Raw genomic sequence first — 17706 nt, forward strand, 5'->3', positions numbered from 1 at the left:
CTCCGTCACATTCCTCCTCCTTTTTCTCATTAGATGTGATGGAGCAGCCAGGGCTGTGGCCCCCTGTGTATGGCGCCCGGGGCCCACCCTCCCACATGCAGCATCCTGCTGTGTACTCCCGCTCCCAGTTTCTACGGCAACAGGAGCTGTATGCTCTCCAGCAGCACCAACAACTTCAGCATCAGCATCAGCATCAACATCAGCAGCACCAGAGCCACCAGTCGCAAAAACCACAACCACAGTCTCAAACCCAGCAGCAGCAGCAGCAGCAGCAGCACAGAGCTGCACATGACATGGAAATGCAGCATCATGCATCTCACAATGCCCAGGTAATTGTTCAGGAAACATATATGCGAGAAAATGATTTTGATCATAGTGTGAAGAGGGTTTGATCAAAGTAGATATCCACAGATCTTTGTATGAAGAGAAAAAGAGTAAAGTAGAGTTTGTGAGGCATGAGTCAGCTTTAATCCTCACATTACCATTAGGTCTATTTTTAACTCTCCCAATTTTTTCTGGGATATGCTGATTTTCTCACAGTGATGAAGTAAATCTCTGAATACAGGCTGAGAAGCAAATAGCTTTAAGTGTCAATGACTAGTTTGAAAGTTTGCTTTTGTTACTTCGTTATCTGTATTATTCGACTTTATTTTTGAAAGCTTAGTCTTGGATTAATTAATTTATTAAGATAAAAAGATAAAAAGATAAAAGGGGTAGGACTGGATAAGTTATTTAACTTCATCACTTCAAGGAAAAATAATCGAGCCACTACAGAAAATATGCTTTGATTGCTGTTTGCTTTGTTTGTAATGTATATCTTTATTTTATTTTTAAAACATGTTCAAAATAAATAAAATAATAAAAAATGAAAATGAAATGAAATTAAATGATTTTGTTATTTCATTGCTAACATAGAAATCTACTTTCTTGAGAAATGTAATTAATATCTCTTTTTTTTTTTAACGCCATAGATGCAGAAGAGGCCGGATGAGCCCTCAGTTGAACTAGAAGAACTCATTTCAGAACCAAGAACGCCGAAACCTGCCAAGCCCTACTCTTACAACCAACATCAGAGGAACACTTCTCCCCCGGGGGCCTGCACTGCTCACCTGTCCCCTTGTTGTCAGTCTCCCTCTCTACGGCCGCATCCTAAAAGCACTCCCTCCACACCGTGCCCTGCTCCCAGCCCTGCTGCAGCAGCCCCCCACTCGCCTGTCATCAGCCCGGCCCCACCTCAAATGCCCAAGGGGAATGAAGCCCAGGATAAGAGAGTAGAGGGACAGCCACCACAGGATTACCCAGAGTCTCTGGAGCCAGGTAAGCATTACCAAAAACATCCATAACCAAAGAATATTTTACAGCTGCTATTGCATTCCATGCAATACACAGCAAAAGAAAGAGAATTCTTGGCTATTGCACAACATTAAATATTGTAATCAATGTTAATTACAATGGCCACTCTTAGTAATGATCATTTTTTCTGCTGGTGTTGTGGTAATATGTGTGGGCGGCTTTTTTGGCAAGCCCCTGATTTACTGAAGAACTCAAAGCTGCAGATTAAAAAGGCTGTTCGCTGTGCTGGGTTTTTTCTAGCACTGTTACCTTGGTAATGACTGAGAAACACCTCAATAGCATCCCTTGCCTCTCCCCCGCCCCCACGGGTCTCACACTCTCTTCATCATCGTTAATGTCTGGCTAACGGCCACTGAGCGCCAAAGAAATTGTGTCAGCTGCTCTGAAAAACCAAAGGCTTGGCCCACTTCAAATAACACTCTTCTAAAAGGTTGCATGTGGTCTCCTATTGCTCTGACTACTGTTATATCTGGAAAGGTGCTTTTCCTTTTCCTTATTTGTGCCCTTTTGACCTCATAGGTACTATACTAGTAAGGTTTTATGTAGTTTTATGCAGAGTGAGCCTGATGAGTGACCAAGAAACGGCATGAGATAAGATTTAGATATTTCATAGGACGATCCATCAAAATTGTTAAGCCAATATTTCTTTCTTTCTGTAGATCTGCCTCCTGGATATACCTACCCTGCTATGACCATGGGCTACAGGGGTGGACCCTCCCCCCAGGATGTTCGACTGGCTGAGCCGGCCGACCTGGAAGCTGTCCAAGCGGAGCCTCCTGAGCATGTTCCCCAGTCTCTCTCCAGCCTGGGGGAGGGGCTAGAATGCCAAGCGGTGGTCAGGCCCCTCCCAGAGTCACACCCACCTAAGGAAGTGGAGCAGGAAGAAGGGAAAACTATTCCTGAGAGAGTTCTGGAACAGAAGGAGGAGGTCGAGGTAGCGGCAGTGACAACAGCCAACTATGTGCCTGGAGAGAAGGAGGTGGAGGATCAGGGGCCCGCCGAGGAAGAGGTCCTGGTTTGCCCCCCTGCCGAGAGCCCAGTGTGTGAGGCTGCTTCTTGTCCAGTCTCCCTTTCAACGGAGGAGCTGGAAAGGCCACAGGCTGTCATCACCCTGGAAGAGGAAGAGGATGATGTGGCAGTGGGAGAGGAGAGCCAGGTGGAGCCTGCTCAAAAGGTCAACATGCCTGGAGAGAAGGAGCCAGAGCTGCCCACCATCATTGAGCTTGACCCTGCTTCTCCTGCAGGCCCGGAGTTGCAGACTCCAGCCCAGGAGGAAGCAAAGGACAGCGAGCAGCAGCAGCAGGAGAGTGAGACGAGCCCTGAAGATGCCTCAGTGGATTTTGTTTGTCTGTCTCCTGCTTCTGTCTCCAGCCCAAGTCAGGCAACAGTTGCCGTGCCCAACAAACCTAACGTGCCCTGCTACTGGAGTCTGGAGCTGCTGATTGCTGCTGCGTTCTGCACAGATGTACCCCCGTTTCCCTTGTTCCCTTACAGTGCCCCATTAGTTGCCCCGTCACTACCTAACCCCCACCACGGTATGGAGCTTCTAAGTGAGCTGGCGGATCTTGAGCTACAACAGCAAAAGCGCACATGTGGGAAAAGCCAGGGTGAGTTGTTCCATTACTCATAGACATTAACAAGCGTCTAGAAACATTAAAATGAGCAGAATGCACTTCTTTCTCGTAGCCTACCTTCCTCTTCCAGTGCGTCCACCGAGGAAAAACTCCCACTACCCCCTCAGGCGTAGCCTCGTCGGTCTGCGTTCCCTCTAACATGCTCCTCTCTCCCTGCTGGTCTCGAAGGCCTCTGGTGGATTCTAACATGTCCCCAGAGAAGCTGTCTGCAAGCCCGCTTGCCGTTTCTCGTCTTTGGTGTGTTAAAGGCACTTTTATTTTCTAAAAGGCTGTTCTAACGATGCAGAGGCCTCGGGAGAGGGAGAAGAAGCAGGAGGACCGGGCTGAACTACTAGAGAGGGGTGTACACCTCCCTTTCTCCCTCCCTCTCCTTTCCTTAGGGAGCTTTCTCCGTCTCTCCATCCTGCCACTGTTTGATCCACACGTGTGCATAGATGCATGCACACACACACACACACACACACATAAGAAAGGCACACGCAATTGAAAATACACCAACGTTAAGGAAAAATGGCACACACCAAATTGACTTCCCTCTTTCCCACACACAACACGTTACTGAAAGTTAGTGCGTAATCGCAAAAGCAGTCGATGTTTTCAGCACCCTGGAGCATTGCCTGGCTAATTAGACCCCATTGTTTTAAAGTGCCTTTAAAAGCTTCCTTGTTTTTCAAAGCGGCATGTTTTTTTTTTTTATTTATGCAAAAGGATGTTTTGTGTTTACCACAGCATCCTAATGCATTTAACTGCTCCCAACAGAGGTTTCTATAAAAAGGGTATCATCAACTGATTTCAGAGTCAGTGATGTTGTCTTTGAGATGTGATCCTGTTGACAGCCCAGGGAAGTGGCACATGTCAAGTCACAAACAGTTGTCTTTACCAAAACAAGTGCTAAACAAGGGAAAGGATCCGTCTTTTAGTCATACATAGAAAGAAGGCAGTGTTACACGGTAAACAAAACTCATATTTTTATTCATATTCGTCTCTGTGACGACCCCTGTATTCAGCCTTGAGGCACGTAGCTTCCGTCAATGAAACAGACAAACTGGGATATTTAGGAAGGTCTTGGTCCAGATGGTCACTGACAAATCAGCATCTGTTGAGTTCACAATGATATGACCTCTAAAGCAATATTCTCGTCTTCCTAATGCATTGGTTTGCATGATAAAGTTCCTTACATTTCTGTCTTTTTCCCCATGAACTACACAAATAAATGAGTGCAGTTGCAAGTATTGACCATCAGTTTGCACATAACAGGTCCATATCTTTCTCCTTGACTCTGACACTTTTGAAATCAACTATGCATTAACAATATATTTCTGTTGTTCTGTAACAGAAGACGAGTTGCTGATGTTTGACCTCCAGAGCCTTGCTACCCTCGCCACAGCCCGTGCCATGGAGATGGGTACCCAAGACAGCAGCAGTATGAGTTCAGGGCGACATTACCCGGCCCGCAGGATCCTCAATTTACGCAGGAAATGCAGCTGGACTCCTCGCAACGAACGAGTAAGACTACAACTATGTGTGCTTGTGTTCTCCTTGAAGACAAATACTGTAGAGTTATGATCATTCAGATAAGAACATGGATGCATGTGTTTGCAACAATGATTAAAAAAAAAATAATAACCATCAATTATGAATATCTTAGGTGTGCCCGGCCAAAGGTACCATGGAAACAATGGACGGTCCTGAGCTTGCAATGCGTGTCAAGTTGGCTGAGCTACAACGTCGATACAAAGAGAAGCAAAAGGAGCTTGCCAAACTTCAGAGGAAGCACGATCATCAGTGAGTGTGACCCTATCATCCCCCCTTTAAGCTCTCGGCTACTTTTTGTTACACATTTCAAAAGCAATACAAATTTGAACCCTTTTTTTTTTTTTTTTTTTACCCTCAGTTTTCAGAGGGTTTTGTTTTGTATTCTCTGCTGGTGAAGGCATTTGAAAGACATGTGTGGTGTCTTTGTCTTGCCTGTGTGTTTACATCTGCTTGTGTATGCAGGAAGGAGGAAACACCTCGCAGCCCAGCACGACGAGGACCAGGGCGGCCAAGGAAGCGGAAACCCACCCTCACCACAGGTCCACTGTCCTCATCTGAGGGCCTAAGAAAAGTCAAGTGAGTATCACTCAGCTAATCTCCGCTGGCTGGCTAAAGTCCAGTCGTGCCTGATAAGCCCCTTTGTATCACTGGCATACAGGGACTGCCTCTCATTGGCATAAACAGGAAATGGGAGAACACAGCTGAACCATTCAAGAAATTCCACTTGAGCCCTCTTCTAATCTTATCAACACTGGCGTTAATTGTGAAGCACAATCAGTGTCAGTTTGTGTATGTCTGCTGGTACAGAATGTTTATGTATATGCTTGATATATGGACCACTCATACCTTAAAACCACTCATACCCCTCATTAGGCTATAACCCAGCTAATCTTTAACCTCAGTGGCATTACGGTTGTGCATGTTTGGCTTAGCTGTGCCGTGCCGTGCTGCAGAGGGAGCTGGCTGCTGGCTTGGGGGGGGGGGGGGGGGGGGATGACAGGCAGAGGATGTAATTAGAGTACTGTGAATTCTCCTGTAATCTGTCCCAGCAGCAGGAATGCGACACACCACAGCCCAACAAGGTCACCAGGGGTCCAAAGGATAACACAGTGGTCAGACAGTCCAAGCACTCAGATCTAAGCTGACATGTAGAACGCAATGTCCATGTGTGTGAGGGGGATTTTTTTTTTAAAGGAATACAGAGCGATGCAGTACAATTGAAATAAAGGGGAAGAAGTAGACATTAAAAGATATACAATAAATAAGGCCTTGCATGTCTTTTCAAAATGTTTCAATTGCATTCATGTTCTTTAGTTCTAGGATTACAATTGATGTTTTGTGGCTGTGACGTAACTGGTGAAAAAAAACAAAAAAAAACAAGACCAAAAGGTTTATCAGATAGAGAGTTTCTGTCAGGCTTCAATTAGCCTTGACATCAAGGTAAGGAAAAGGCTTAGAGCACAAAATGCAAACACAGAACAGAACCATTTCTCTCACCCTCCATCTCCACACATTGCTGTGGTGCCTGGGCAGCGGTCCACATTGTTCCCAGCTGCCCCTCTCTGATGTCACCTCCACTCTCTTTCCACCCATGTACCCCTGACCCCTTGCCTGGCCAAGCCCCATCGGAAAAGGGATGCTAATGCTGGGTGACAATGACACCCCAAATGAAAGGGTATAGCGGCCAGGGCCCTACAGCAAAACGCAGGGGCGGAAATAAGAAGGGCAATATGGGGGCGGTAGGTTGTTCCGCAGGCCCCGGTACAGTAAACTGTAGTCTCTCTCTCTATTGGATTGAAATTTTAGCCACAGCTTTTGTACACTTTTATTTTTATTCAAGGCAACCTGGGTAAACATCCTTTAGTTTCTGCAGATGTGTGCGTGTAAAGCAGCAACAGAATGACAAGTACAAGAAGCAGAAAGACTCGGGACTGATTAGCCCCATGTTGAGTTACATGGCAGGGTTATGTAAAAGCATGTGCTTGCACCTGTCACTCATGCCACTACAAGAAGCCGACGCTCGGGGACTATGATAGAGGGCAGTGGGTCAGTGGAGTAACAGCCCAGCCTTTTGGTTTTTTCTTCCTTACCTTAAATTGCTTGAACCACAGGGGGTGTGTGTGGCAAGTGTGCGATAAATCCAAGACTCCTTGCCCGAGCGTTTTATGCATCTCTGCAATTAGGCATAGATGCAGCTGTGTGCTCATGAGCATTTACAGTGTGCAGACATTGTTTGTTTTTGTGCATGCCTGATATTCCTGTGGGTAGAGCGCTGGAGTCCTTTGTGGTGCTGCTTTGATTGGGGGGAAGGCTGGAGAGAACTGCCGCTCGCCAGAAAACCCTGCTAATCAATTCTGTTTAATTAGTCACTGTATGCTCAGCCCCAACAGCCCCCCGCAAAGGGGAGGGACTCTGTCATATTGTGTTTGTCAGCAGCGGGAGGCAAGCTGTGGCGGGATGTGCCTCGCAGGGACAACTCACACTCCGCTGCCACCTCTGTCACTCTCCTGTCAGTCAGTGGGCAGACAGTCCCACTGCCCGGCAATCACCTTCATTCTCTTCTTTGTCTGTTAGAGATGCAGGCTGACACACACTGATTAAAGAGAGAGCACGCAACTGAGGCCTCCATACAAAAAGTGTGTTTTTGGTGTTTTTGTTCCAATACTGACTAAACAAAGAAGCCAAAGCACAACTGATTCAAAACGATGTCACCAAGTTCACGGTACAATATGCAAAAGACCTAACATGAATTGTGTAATAAAACTTTCCGTACTTCCCATTTAAACCCTGCTTACTGTGTAAATATGACTGATTTCCTAGACAGTAAGCACACTAGAGAGAGAGTAAGTTAATCTTTTGTTGGCCAGGCTCATGTTGGTGTGGTCTGTGGACAGGCTTCCAGAGCGAAATTCAAGGGCATTTTGAGGGGTTTGCGTGTGACGCTGTTCAGTGTTCGGGGGGGAAAAAGTGTGCCACCGTTATATGAAAATGCAACTGCAGAGCTATGAAATTCACTGGGAACAAGAGAGCTGCATACAAATTCAATGTCTCCCAACCATCTACTCTATCGTTCAAAGCTATGCAGTGCTTCAAGGGCTGCAGAGACACTCCCTAGATAGAGCGTTAAGGTTTCTTATGCCACACTGCCCTCAAACAATCCCAGGTTCCTTGTTAGATCCCATTTTTTTCCAAGTATGTTGGTTCAGACAGTGGGCTCTCATGTCCTTTTTTTGTCATTCTGTTCATCAGACAGAGAAAGGAGAGTTATAAGATCCCACTGAGAGGTGACTCAACTCTGTTTCCCCCTGTGATGTCCTACCCCCTCTTTTCTTTTAAACTACTGCTATTCTTCTCTAATGAATGCCTCTCCCTTGTTTTGACTGGCAGGTCGATGGGGGCGGGGCTTGCTCTGTCGCCTGAGGACCTTGGAGGGGGCGGAGACAGCCAGAGAAGGAAGAAGAGGCTGTCCAGTCGAGGCTTTGAGCGACTCGGCAGCACACAGGTCAGGGTCCCCTTGTCCTCCTCCCTTTTGTCCTCTATGCAACTAGACATGAAAAAAAGGGCCACTCTTTGTTTCTGTGCGTTTGATTTATTCCTTTGTTGTACACCATTTCTAATTAGGTGCAACCCTCAGGAGTCAAATCCTCTGCTCTCCATATTAATATCTCTTTTATTGGGGCTTCTACCATTCCTCTTTTTTCTCTGTGTGTGAGCAGAAGAGAGCCCTCTCTCTCTCTGACGTTTTGATGCTTTTGCCGCTGCTGTGACCGGGAGTGTAACTGGCTCTCTCTGGCTCTCTCATCTTTCTCTGTTGCAGCAGATAAAAGCACAGGGCTGCAGAAAAAGCAGTCTTCACAGCATGCTCAGCTCCAAGCTGGCCAGTGATGTGACTCAGCTCAAACAGAAAGCCCATGGTAAAAAGAATCTCTCAGGGACAGGCTCCAGGGACAAGGAGCTTTCGCCCTGTAACTCCAACCCCAAGCACAGACACCGAAGCCAGGGCACAAGCAAAGCCGAGTCTAGGCTGGAGTCTGGGGGACAAAGTGACACAGGTAGACACTGGCAATCATGATACTAATAATAGTGCCTTCATGCAGTTTTGTTTGAATAAGAATATCACTGTTTTCCGTTTATAATTTCACAACCTTAAATTCTTCCCAATAATTCCTAACATAGATTTTGATTTTTGATTATACCCAGCAGCCAGTGGCGACAGTGGTACCCAAGAGAGCTGGGCGGGACTGGTGCGCCGAGGACGTACAAAGGGATCCAACTCCCTTTCACAGGGTTCCTCTCGTCTGAGTCAGTCCAGATCAAGAGTTCTCCACGGCCAGAGACGGGACACTATGGAGGAGGGAGAGAGCTCCCCTGCAGAGAGCGTCTCCTCTGATCAAGGTGAGACTGTGGAAACTGAGAGGTTATTCAACTGGTTATTATGAGTCAGATAAAGTGAAACGAAAAGAGGCAAACTGGCCATCGCAACCCAATACAGTAAAGTGGTGATTAGGGGAATTGCAGGGTAACTCAAGACACGTCATAATACAATACGACAGTATATCATAGGATACCATACGGTATGATAAGAGATACATGACAGATGAGTTGGCAGGGAAATCTGCTGAATGTGCCATATGTTTCTAATTAAAATATCAATATTTGCCAAGTACACCCACCCTGTCTTGTAGTTATTATTGTCCTCTGATAGCATGAAATACCTGGAGTATTCCAGTACAAACCAGGATGCTGTGTCATTACATTCTGTACTAAGACTGAATGGGCTTGAACCTTGTCCCCACTTCCATCCCCCCACCCACAGGGATCCTGGGCCCCACTATGGGGGCATTGAGCTAAGTACTATGTAAGAGATGATTTTAGTAAAAATAAGACTAAATCTTCAACACCCAAAGAAATAAAACAGCAAACAATGAACAAGGGCTACAGTACATGAAGCACATTTTACTTGTTTCAAGTTCAACATAAACAGCATACAGTATTTATGTTCTGACCAGAGTATCACCAACACATTGAATCAGGTATCCTCCTCAGATAGCAGTTTAAGTCCAGTGTGTCTTTTGTTAACTTGTCAATCAGGTTAAAAGTAATCAGAGGTAAGTTAATATGTGTTGATGAATGTCAGGGGCTGGGTGTGCATGGACATTCGACACCTCAGTGACCTGGCCTTGTTGGCCGGTCTAGGCTGGATGTGCAGCCACAGCTGTGGACACTTGCCTGTGAGCGGCTTTGACAGCACTGGAGACTCGCAGACTGGGTCAAAGAGCTGCTTGAGAAAGTGCAGTGACAACCCAAGCACATAAACTCACTCCTACACTCCATTCCACATTGACTCTGTAGCATGTGGGTTAACACCAGGAAATACCATAGAGGCAAGGCACTTCATATATGATTTCTGTGAACAGAAACTATTTGCTTACATGCTAATGAAGTGCCTGTAAAATGATGGCGAGTAAGTGATACAACTTGACAGCTTGATATTGACTTACTTTTAAGATGGATTAGATAAGTTGCATGCAAGTTCACAAACCTTCCAATGAGAGCACTTCAATATTTTTTTTTCCTTTGCTATCTTCGTTAGACGATGAAGAAGAGGACGGCAGTTATGATACAGATGAAGGTCAAGACTACAGAGCCCAACCTCCCAGAGATATTACTTCTAGTTCCTCCATGACCGGTCCGAGTCCCTCATCTGTTGTAAAACTTGAAGCAAATCAGAAAGCCAGAAACAAGAAACAGAGACAGGAGCTTTATGGTAAGACAGTCCCCTGAAACTGATCCGTAAGTCAACAAAGCTGCCCCACAAGTTTCATGGGAAGCATCTGTTTTGTGTTTCTCTTCCTGGCTTGTTAGCTGTGTCTAAATCTGTTTCTCTGATTGAACGGCACAGGCTCCCAGTGTCTGTCTGGAGCAGAAGGGGAGGTCAAAGTAAGAAAGAAGCCACCCTGTAGGCTGGGCCTGGCCACGTCCGTCAAGAACCATCATGACGAGTACCGGCCCGAAGGGGTGAGAAGGCCATGTGTGCCCAGGTCTAAGGAACCTCGATGGGGTAGCCTCGGGACCAGAGGCAACCGCTACCGGAGAAGCATGGGATTGGCCACCTTCCCAACTACCAGTGAGAGGCTAAAGAGGGCAACACGCAAGAGCACTATGTTGAGAGGAGTAATCAATAAGGTCAGCAAAAAAAGTGTCCTCAAAAAACGTCCTCAAACAATGAATAATCTTATATCACATACATTTTGTGGGATAAAGAAATTCTAATTTTTAAATTAAAAAAAAGTTACAGCCTTATAGGACTGTGTGATTGTTTTTTCTTTGTTGTTGATGTAGTTTTTAAGATAAGTCAGAGTCCAATCCAGAATCTTATTCATCTTCATTTCAACCCTAACAGAGGAGAAGTTGCTGGACTGTTGGAGGCCCATCCTCACAGAGCGAGGAGGGTAGCAGGGGACGTAGGAGCAACGAACAGCAGGTACCAGTCAAAGAGAAGCCAGCCCCTCCACCCCCCCCCCCCCCCCCCCCCAAAAAAAAAAAAAAAACTTCACTAACTAGGCACATGCAACCATTAAACAATCCAATCCTACAAAAGCCATCCCTTCACACATTCTATTAACAATTCTGGTGATGTCGTTCCGTCCCAGATTTCTCACCCTAAGGAATGTTACTGTAGAACTATTCAAAGTACTTAGCACATAGCACATAGCCCAGCCTCCTGCTGAGTAATCTCAGGGGAGGCAAGGATGGAGGAGGAGATGTAGGAATGGGGGAGAAGCTCACACCTTCTGCTGTGACAGTGACAGTTAAGAGTAAAATCACTACTGATGATTGGAAATGTAACAGTCACTGTGATGTCCCCCCCCCCCCCCACTGTTAATTGCATCCTTGAATAGCTTACCAAACCATTTCTTGCATCCATTTATTCTTCTGACTGCCCCTACTGCTCTATTGTACAGCCAAAGGGACGAGCAGTGAGCCGGCTGCTCGAGAGCTTTGCTGCTGATGAGGGCTTTCAGATGGATGGAAGCAGCTTCTCAGAGGAGGAGGAGGAGGACAGCAAGCATTCGTACAACAGCAAGAGCCCTGAAGGTAAAGATTACACTGGATATCGTTCAGAAGTGTTTGAAGCAGAAGATAAAACTCCTCTCCACTGCACTGCTTTTGGTTTTCTATTACCAAAACTTGTGGATAGAGCCTGGTTCTATTTTTAGCATCCCATTGGCAGCTTGCTGTTCTGATACTAATTGGTGACATGAAAACGACGCAGTCCAGGGAGTGATGATACATCAATCTGAATCTACCTCATCAAGTCAATGATCAAAAATCTATATTTTTCAATGTGAAAAATGTAAAAATATCATATTTATGGGAGATCTTTGGTACTTTTAGATTGCTATGGCTCATCTGTGCCATGATTTATATTACATTCTGCTTGTGGTCAAAGGGCATACAATATTTTCTTATAGGTAATTGATAAATACACAGCTAAAGTTCATTAAGTGCATTACTCTGTAAAGTTCCTGCTCCGGTCCACTGAAGGCCAAACACAGGTGACACAATGTCATTTCACAATGTTCCGCTTAATAACAGTTCAAAGTGAGTCAAATCAATCAGAGCCAGAGCCGCCCCAAGCCACAATAGGTTCAGTGATAATGAAATATTTATTTTGGTCTTTATGCAGTTCCAAACTGTTTCCTGACCAAAGATCGACTAACTGACGGCCTGAAGGTGCTGATCTCCAAGGAGGATGAGCTTCTGTACGCCGCCAGGGTCCACACTCTGGAGATACCTGACATGTAAGCACAGTGGTGTTATTCATAAACCAATGATAAACATGTTGGATATACTCTATGTATATACGCTTATATTGAATAATGATTCAAAAGTCATCAATTTAAAAATGTGATTACCTTGTTCTTTGAAATTACAGTTGGATGTTTACACCTGTTTTGTGTTTGTACAGCAATAGCTCTAATATGGGGTTAACTCTGTGCAGTGTTGTATTTCCATGTAAAAGCCTTTAAATGCTAAAAAGTAATGGGAAATTGAATCAATTAATGATCCTGTTGGCTAACATATCCTTCTAGATATCAACCCATTGGAAAACAAGGTTATCATTAGTTTCTAAATTGAGCCTCTTCTTTGATCTCCATTCATGTCTTCAGGTCTCTTTTTTCTTACATTACCAATCCACATTGTCCCATACCAGGCTCTGAGTATCGATACAGCCTCTTTGGCTCAGGCATCATAAAGACTCTATATCAGCGGCAGAGTGGGAGTAACACATGACATGGGAGTCAGGCAAACATAATACAAGCTTCTGAAAATAGCCTCATCTTCCTCTGCCTCTGCTGTGCTTTTTCCTTTAGCTTTAGCATTGTTATTGACGGGGAAAGAGGAAACCGCCCAAGAATCTATTCGTTGGATCAACTGCTACAAGAAGCTGTAAGTTTACACTAATGCATGAAAATAATCTTTACTACAAGAAAATCCATGGCTTGATTATAGGTCACTCAACACATACATTTTCCTGAAGCATCCTTTCCACCTTCTTGCATTTACACATTGCCTTTGAGTGGTTTCCTGTAGCTCTGGCAGACCCTTTCATTTCTCTCTTTCAACCTCCCCAGACTGTCACTCAGGGTCACTGAGGCCATCTAAACCTCTTATGTGAATATGAACATATGGGAGGCAGGACCTTTGGGTTCATGTGTATGAATGTCGCAGAATGTCTGTTAAACCCGGCTCTGTGTGTGGGTGGGATAATCCGACTAACACCTGCGTCCATTCACTTTTTTCAAGTTTAAATAGGGAATGACTTTGAATTTAAATCTCCACCGTTGCCATAGTAACAGAGCTGTTTACGGGCATGAGGGACAAAAAGAGGCTGGGTAATTAATCCAGTAGTGATCCAAAAATTGTTGGGCTATTCAGCTTTATAAGTCATAATAAAAATGTTCACTTTAGATTTTTTCAGCTGACCATAGGGTTGTGATGATGTTTTTAAACTCGATTTCCAGTTGTTTGGATGGATTTTAAATATCTCTGAAATTGATGTTTACATAAAATGACAGTCTACTTTGGTCACCCATGAGATGAGACATAATTATATGTTATAGAAACCACAGCAAATTCTTGACTTCTTGGTATTCATCAGTATTTAGTTTTCATATGATTCTTGTGTTTTGTACCCAAATGTTAGTTTTACTGATTACTGCAGCAGGTGACGTCTGTATCATTTGTTTTTACTAAGAGGATACTGTACTCTGTTGACCAATAAACCTGAAACAGAAAAGCAATATAAACCCTCATCTTCTGCAACTCCTGAAAAAATTATTTACCATTGCCAAACAGTGGCAAAATTGAAATATGGATTCTAGGAATGTGCTGTTGCTCTAATTAGAGGAAAACAGAAGCTGACAATGAAGTGGAAAGCTGGGCTAGGACCATGGCCAAATTTATTTAAATACATTGCTCAAAAAAATTAAAAGGGACACACACCACCCTATTAAACAAAGTCATTTCAATTTCAGCGATACCAATCTGTCTATTTAGCAAGTATAAGTGATTGTGAATCAATTTCTACCGCTTTGGTGCAAATGAAAGTGACAACAGATGCAATGGAGAGCCATTAGCAAGACAACCCCCAAAAAGGGGAATGGTTCTGTGGTGGCCACAGCCAATTTCTCTTTCCTTATCCTTCCTGACCGATTCTTCTCTAGTTTTATGTTCTGCTAGTGTCCTTACCACTACTCGTTGAAATGAGGCGTTACCTGCAGCCCAATCAGGTTGCACATGTCGTCCAGCTTCTCGAGGACGGCACATCCATAAGTGTGGTCCAGATGGTCCACATCCTGGAGTGACCAGATATTATCTTAAACCACCAGTACAGGTGGATGCTGGGGTGGTGGTGGGGCTGCACCATACTGATGCAGGGCAGAGCTGGCAATGACAGAGAAGACAGAGAGACCAGAAACTTAACAGCTAAAATGAACGGCTAACTGGGAAGATATTTTTGTCTCGTTATTGTTGATGACACGTCGATTAGGAAATCAGAGCAGCTCAAGTTGTCTGCCTGAACTAGCTCGCAGGCAACCCCTCATTAAATTGAAACCTTACATTTTTTTTTACAGTTTATGTTAGGTTTAGTGCAATTAATGTATAAAAGAAAAAAAAATTCAGTTGCAATTCTTCAGATTTATTTAAGTATCTTTCTTTTTAAGTTTTTCCTTTTTTCTTTGATTATAAATTATAGAATAACTTGGATTAGAAGATTTTAACTATCCCATTAGTTTAGCATTTATGGTTGGTCCCCTCTTCTATCCTTGCAAGCTTGTTCATACTGATCAATGTCTGATGAGTATGAGCCAGAAGGCTTAGAGGTAGAATGAGTTTCCACACACAGCCTTCTCCCATTACAGTTTTCTTATTCTCCTGGCAGCTCTATACCAAGCCCCTCTGGCAACTTAACTCTTATCTAAACATTTTTTAGTACAGCAGCTGGTTCCATATTATGCCATACCTCCTTGTCTTAAATTAGTCCAAGAGCCTTTTATTTGACTCAGATACCAATATCCCCGATTTCAGTGTGCTTCTTCTCCCTTCCCAATGCACACAAACACCCACATCCACACCTCATCAGTCAAAGGGTCCCTCGCCATGGCAACAGTAAATGAAAGCAACCTGAAAGAGCCCCCAGTGAGTGGCGGATGCTGGGGCTGCCTGCATTGTTGGAGGGAGGATCTGGCAACCTGCAATCACAAGCCCTCTATTCAGGCCCTCTTTAGTATTACTCAGCAAGTCAGGATTTACTGCATCATGGCTTCCGTTCTTTTCAGCCCTGACTGGCACATTGGCATGAGATAAGTGCCGCTTGGAAACGTGGCACAGTCGCTGCCCATGCACAATGCTCCATGGCCCTCGCACTGTTTGTATATACGCGTGTGTGGATGCATGCATGCCTCTGTGTGCAGCCTGTAATGAATCTTTATTATGTTTTGGTGTGGCCTTCAGGTCCTGGATATACGTCCAGAGTCAGAGAGTATGCTCAGTGAAGGGACCAGGGTGTGTGCTTACTGGAGTGAACGCTCACGCTGCTTATACCCAGGCTACGTTCGCAGAGGTGAGTCATCAACTTCTTTTTTTTATTCCTTGTGTATTCTTCGTGTCTTTATTTATTTAATTGTATCTTCAATCCCATTTTTGAATTTGCTTATCTCCTTTCATTCCTGAGGCAAATACAATTACATCTTTTGCAGGTGGTTCATCTGATGAGGGGAAACAAGGAGGAGTGATGGTAGAGTTTGATGATGGAGACAGAGGAAAGATTTCTCTCCCAAACATCCGCCTCCTGCCTCCAGGATACCAGATTCACTGTGGGTGTCTCCTCTCTGTTTAAATGGAAATGTTCTCCTCTCATGTTGCAGTGTATTGTCTGCCTGTATGTAAATGCTAATAATCTTAAACACCTTGTGCTTTAGGTGCAGAGACTTCTCCTGCCCTGTTGGTACCCAGTGGGACAACAGCCAACAGAAGTTCTAGTCTGGAGCAGGTTCCCTTTAGCGACAGACCCTCTGACAGACTGAGCACCATCAATGCCGTCATCAACAGCATCAACAGCCAAACTGTTCACAAACGAAGACCGGGTAAGAATGAACACCTGGATCTATTTTTTTCACCTAATTGGAAACAAATGTGTAGCACATACTGTATAGCAGGTACATCAATTCTTAATATATCCTTTTAGCTGTCTTTAAGCTACAATGTGTTTCTAACTGGGACAAAAATACATCCAGCTATCCAATCCAAGACAATATGCTTGTAAAGTATCAATTTGTAGCAACAATATAACTGTTATTTTCTTCATTTCAGGGAGACCAAAGGGTTCTGGGAAAAAACAAAAACAGCAGCAGCAGCAACAGGCAGAAATAGCCAATAGAAATCCTTCTCCTTTCCTGGGGTGGTCTTCATTGGCCAGCACTAGGAAAAGAACATCTGACAACTTATTTCAGCTCAATGGGATACCCAGGAAGGCCATGAGAGGGAAGGAGGGTGATCTGTTTTCCTTGCCTAAGACCCAGCCACTGGCCTCCACACCAGCCAAAGGAATTTTCAGCAGTAGCTCCTTTGAGGTGGACTCCTTCAGCAGCATTGCAAATGGTTACTCTTCTTTTTGTACTCAGTCTACAGGGCCAAGTCCAGGTTTATCTCTGGGCCACAAAAGTGGCCTGTATGATCAGAGGCGCAGGCAGGATGAGTGTACAATGCCAAAGAGCAGGAAGTCTGGACACGAGTTCCTGGTCAAGTTAGATCATGAAGGAGTGACATCCCCAAAGACAAAAAACAGCAAAGCTCTGCTGTTGCGAGGTGGGTCTTCCGGAGTGAGTTGTATACCAAGGGCAGAGGCATACTCTCACCCAGTGCTGCTGGTTAAAGACAACAAAAAGGGCGGTGCCTCCCGAGTAGAACTTCTGGTGAAAGGAACAACACCTCAAAGAAAGCCTTCGAATTCTCTGCGTCTGGGTGAATATGGCGACTTGGGCTTCAGCTACCGTAGAGAGTGTCACAGCTCATACTCTGATCTGGATGATGAAGAGGACGAGAGGAGCAGGGCTGCACTGGCTGCAGCCTCAGGAGGGCTAAGGACCGCTGGCCGTTTCCTTTCTCGCCTCTCTGTCTCCTCCTCCTCTTCTGGTTCTTCAAGCTCCTCCTCTTCAGGCTCTCTCTCCAGTTCCAGCCTGTGTTCTTCTGACAATGATTCCTCCTACAGCTCAGAGGATGAAGACACCTCCACACTGATGCTTCAGAGTTGTTTGTCTACCCACCGAGGGCTCCTGCAACCCTCTGAACCCTCCACTTCATCGAGGCCACACCAGCACTCGTTTGTGGCCAAAGCTGTGGCTGTTTCTAATGCCAAAGGAGGAGTCCCAGAACAAGTGTCCAATAGTAAGTCCCTGAAGAGAAAAGAATGCGTCAGCTCCACCTCTAAACCATCCAAGGATTTTGTAAAGAAACCTAGGATGCATCCTGATGACAATTCATTCATTCCAAGGCCCAAGATGTCTGCATTCCTTGCAGGACGACAAATGTGGAAGTGGTCAGGAAACCCTACACAGGTAAGAGTTGTGCTTTCTGCTGTATACCATCAGTGTTGCGAAACTTGCCCTATCTTTTT

General features: G+C 44.9%; 1 protein-coding gene across 4 annotated transcripts in view; it reads left to right on the forward strand.

Annotated features, from left to right (window-relative positions):
* LOC132995599 (BAH and coiled-coil domain-containing protein 1) overlaps positions 1 to 17706 on the forward strand; it is a 63827-nt gene that overhangs the window by 43446 nt on the left and 2675 nt on the right. For 2 of the 4 annotated variants that reach the window (XM_061065638.1, XM_061065640.1), the window contains exons 9-27: positions 34 to 329; positions 972 to 1317; positions 2013 to 2960; positions 4324 to 4493; positions 4636 to 4772; positions 4986 to 5099; positions 7911 to 8025; positions 8341 to 8575; positions 8724 to 8918; positions 10117 to 10290; positions 10426 to 10709; positions 10927 to 11007; positions 11489 to 11621; positions 12214 to 12328; positions 12902 to 12977; positions 15546 to 15654; positions 15791 to 15907; positions 16013 to 16177; positions 16404 to 17647. In XM_061065638.1, the coding sequence (XP_060921621.1) occupies positions 34 to 329; positions 972 to 1317; positions 2013 to 2960; positions 4324 to 4493; positions 4636 to 4772; positions 4986 to 5099; positions 7911 to 8025; positions 8341 to 8575; positions 8724 to 8918; positions 10117 to 10290; positions 10426 to 10709; positions 10927 to 11007; positions 11489 to 11621; positions 12214 to 12328; positions 12902 to 12977; positions 15546 to 15654; positions 15791 to 15907; positions 16013 to 16177; positions 16404 to 17647 (5054 nt within the window). The remainder of the gene's footprint in view (positions 1 to 33; positions 330 to 971; positions 1318 to 2012; positions 2961 to 4323; positions 4494 to 4635; positions 4773 to 4985; positions 5100 to 7910; positions 8026 to 8340; positions 8576 to 8723; positions 8919 to 10116; positions 10291 to 10425; positions 10710 to 10926; positions 11008 to 11488; positions 11622 to 12213; positions 12329 to 12901; positions 12978 to 15545; positions 15655 to 15790; positions 15908 to 16012; positions 16178 to 16403; positions 17648 to 17706) is intronic. The other 2 variants (XM_061065639.1, XM_061065641.1) reach the window with 1 other exon arrangement.

This window comes from Labrus mixtus, chromosome 20 (genome assembly GCF_963584025.1).
Source record: "Labrus mixtus chromosome 20, fLabMix1.1, whole genome shotgun sequence".
Classification (NCBI taxonomy): Eukaryota; Metazoa; Chordata; class Actinopteri; order Labriformes; family Labridae; genus Labrus; species Labrus mixtus.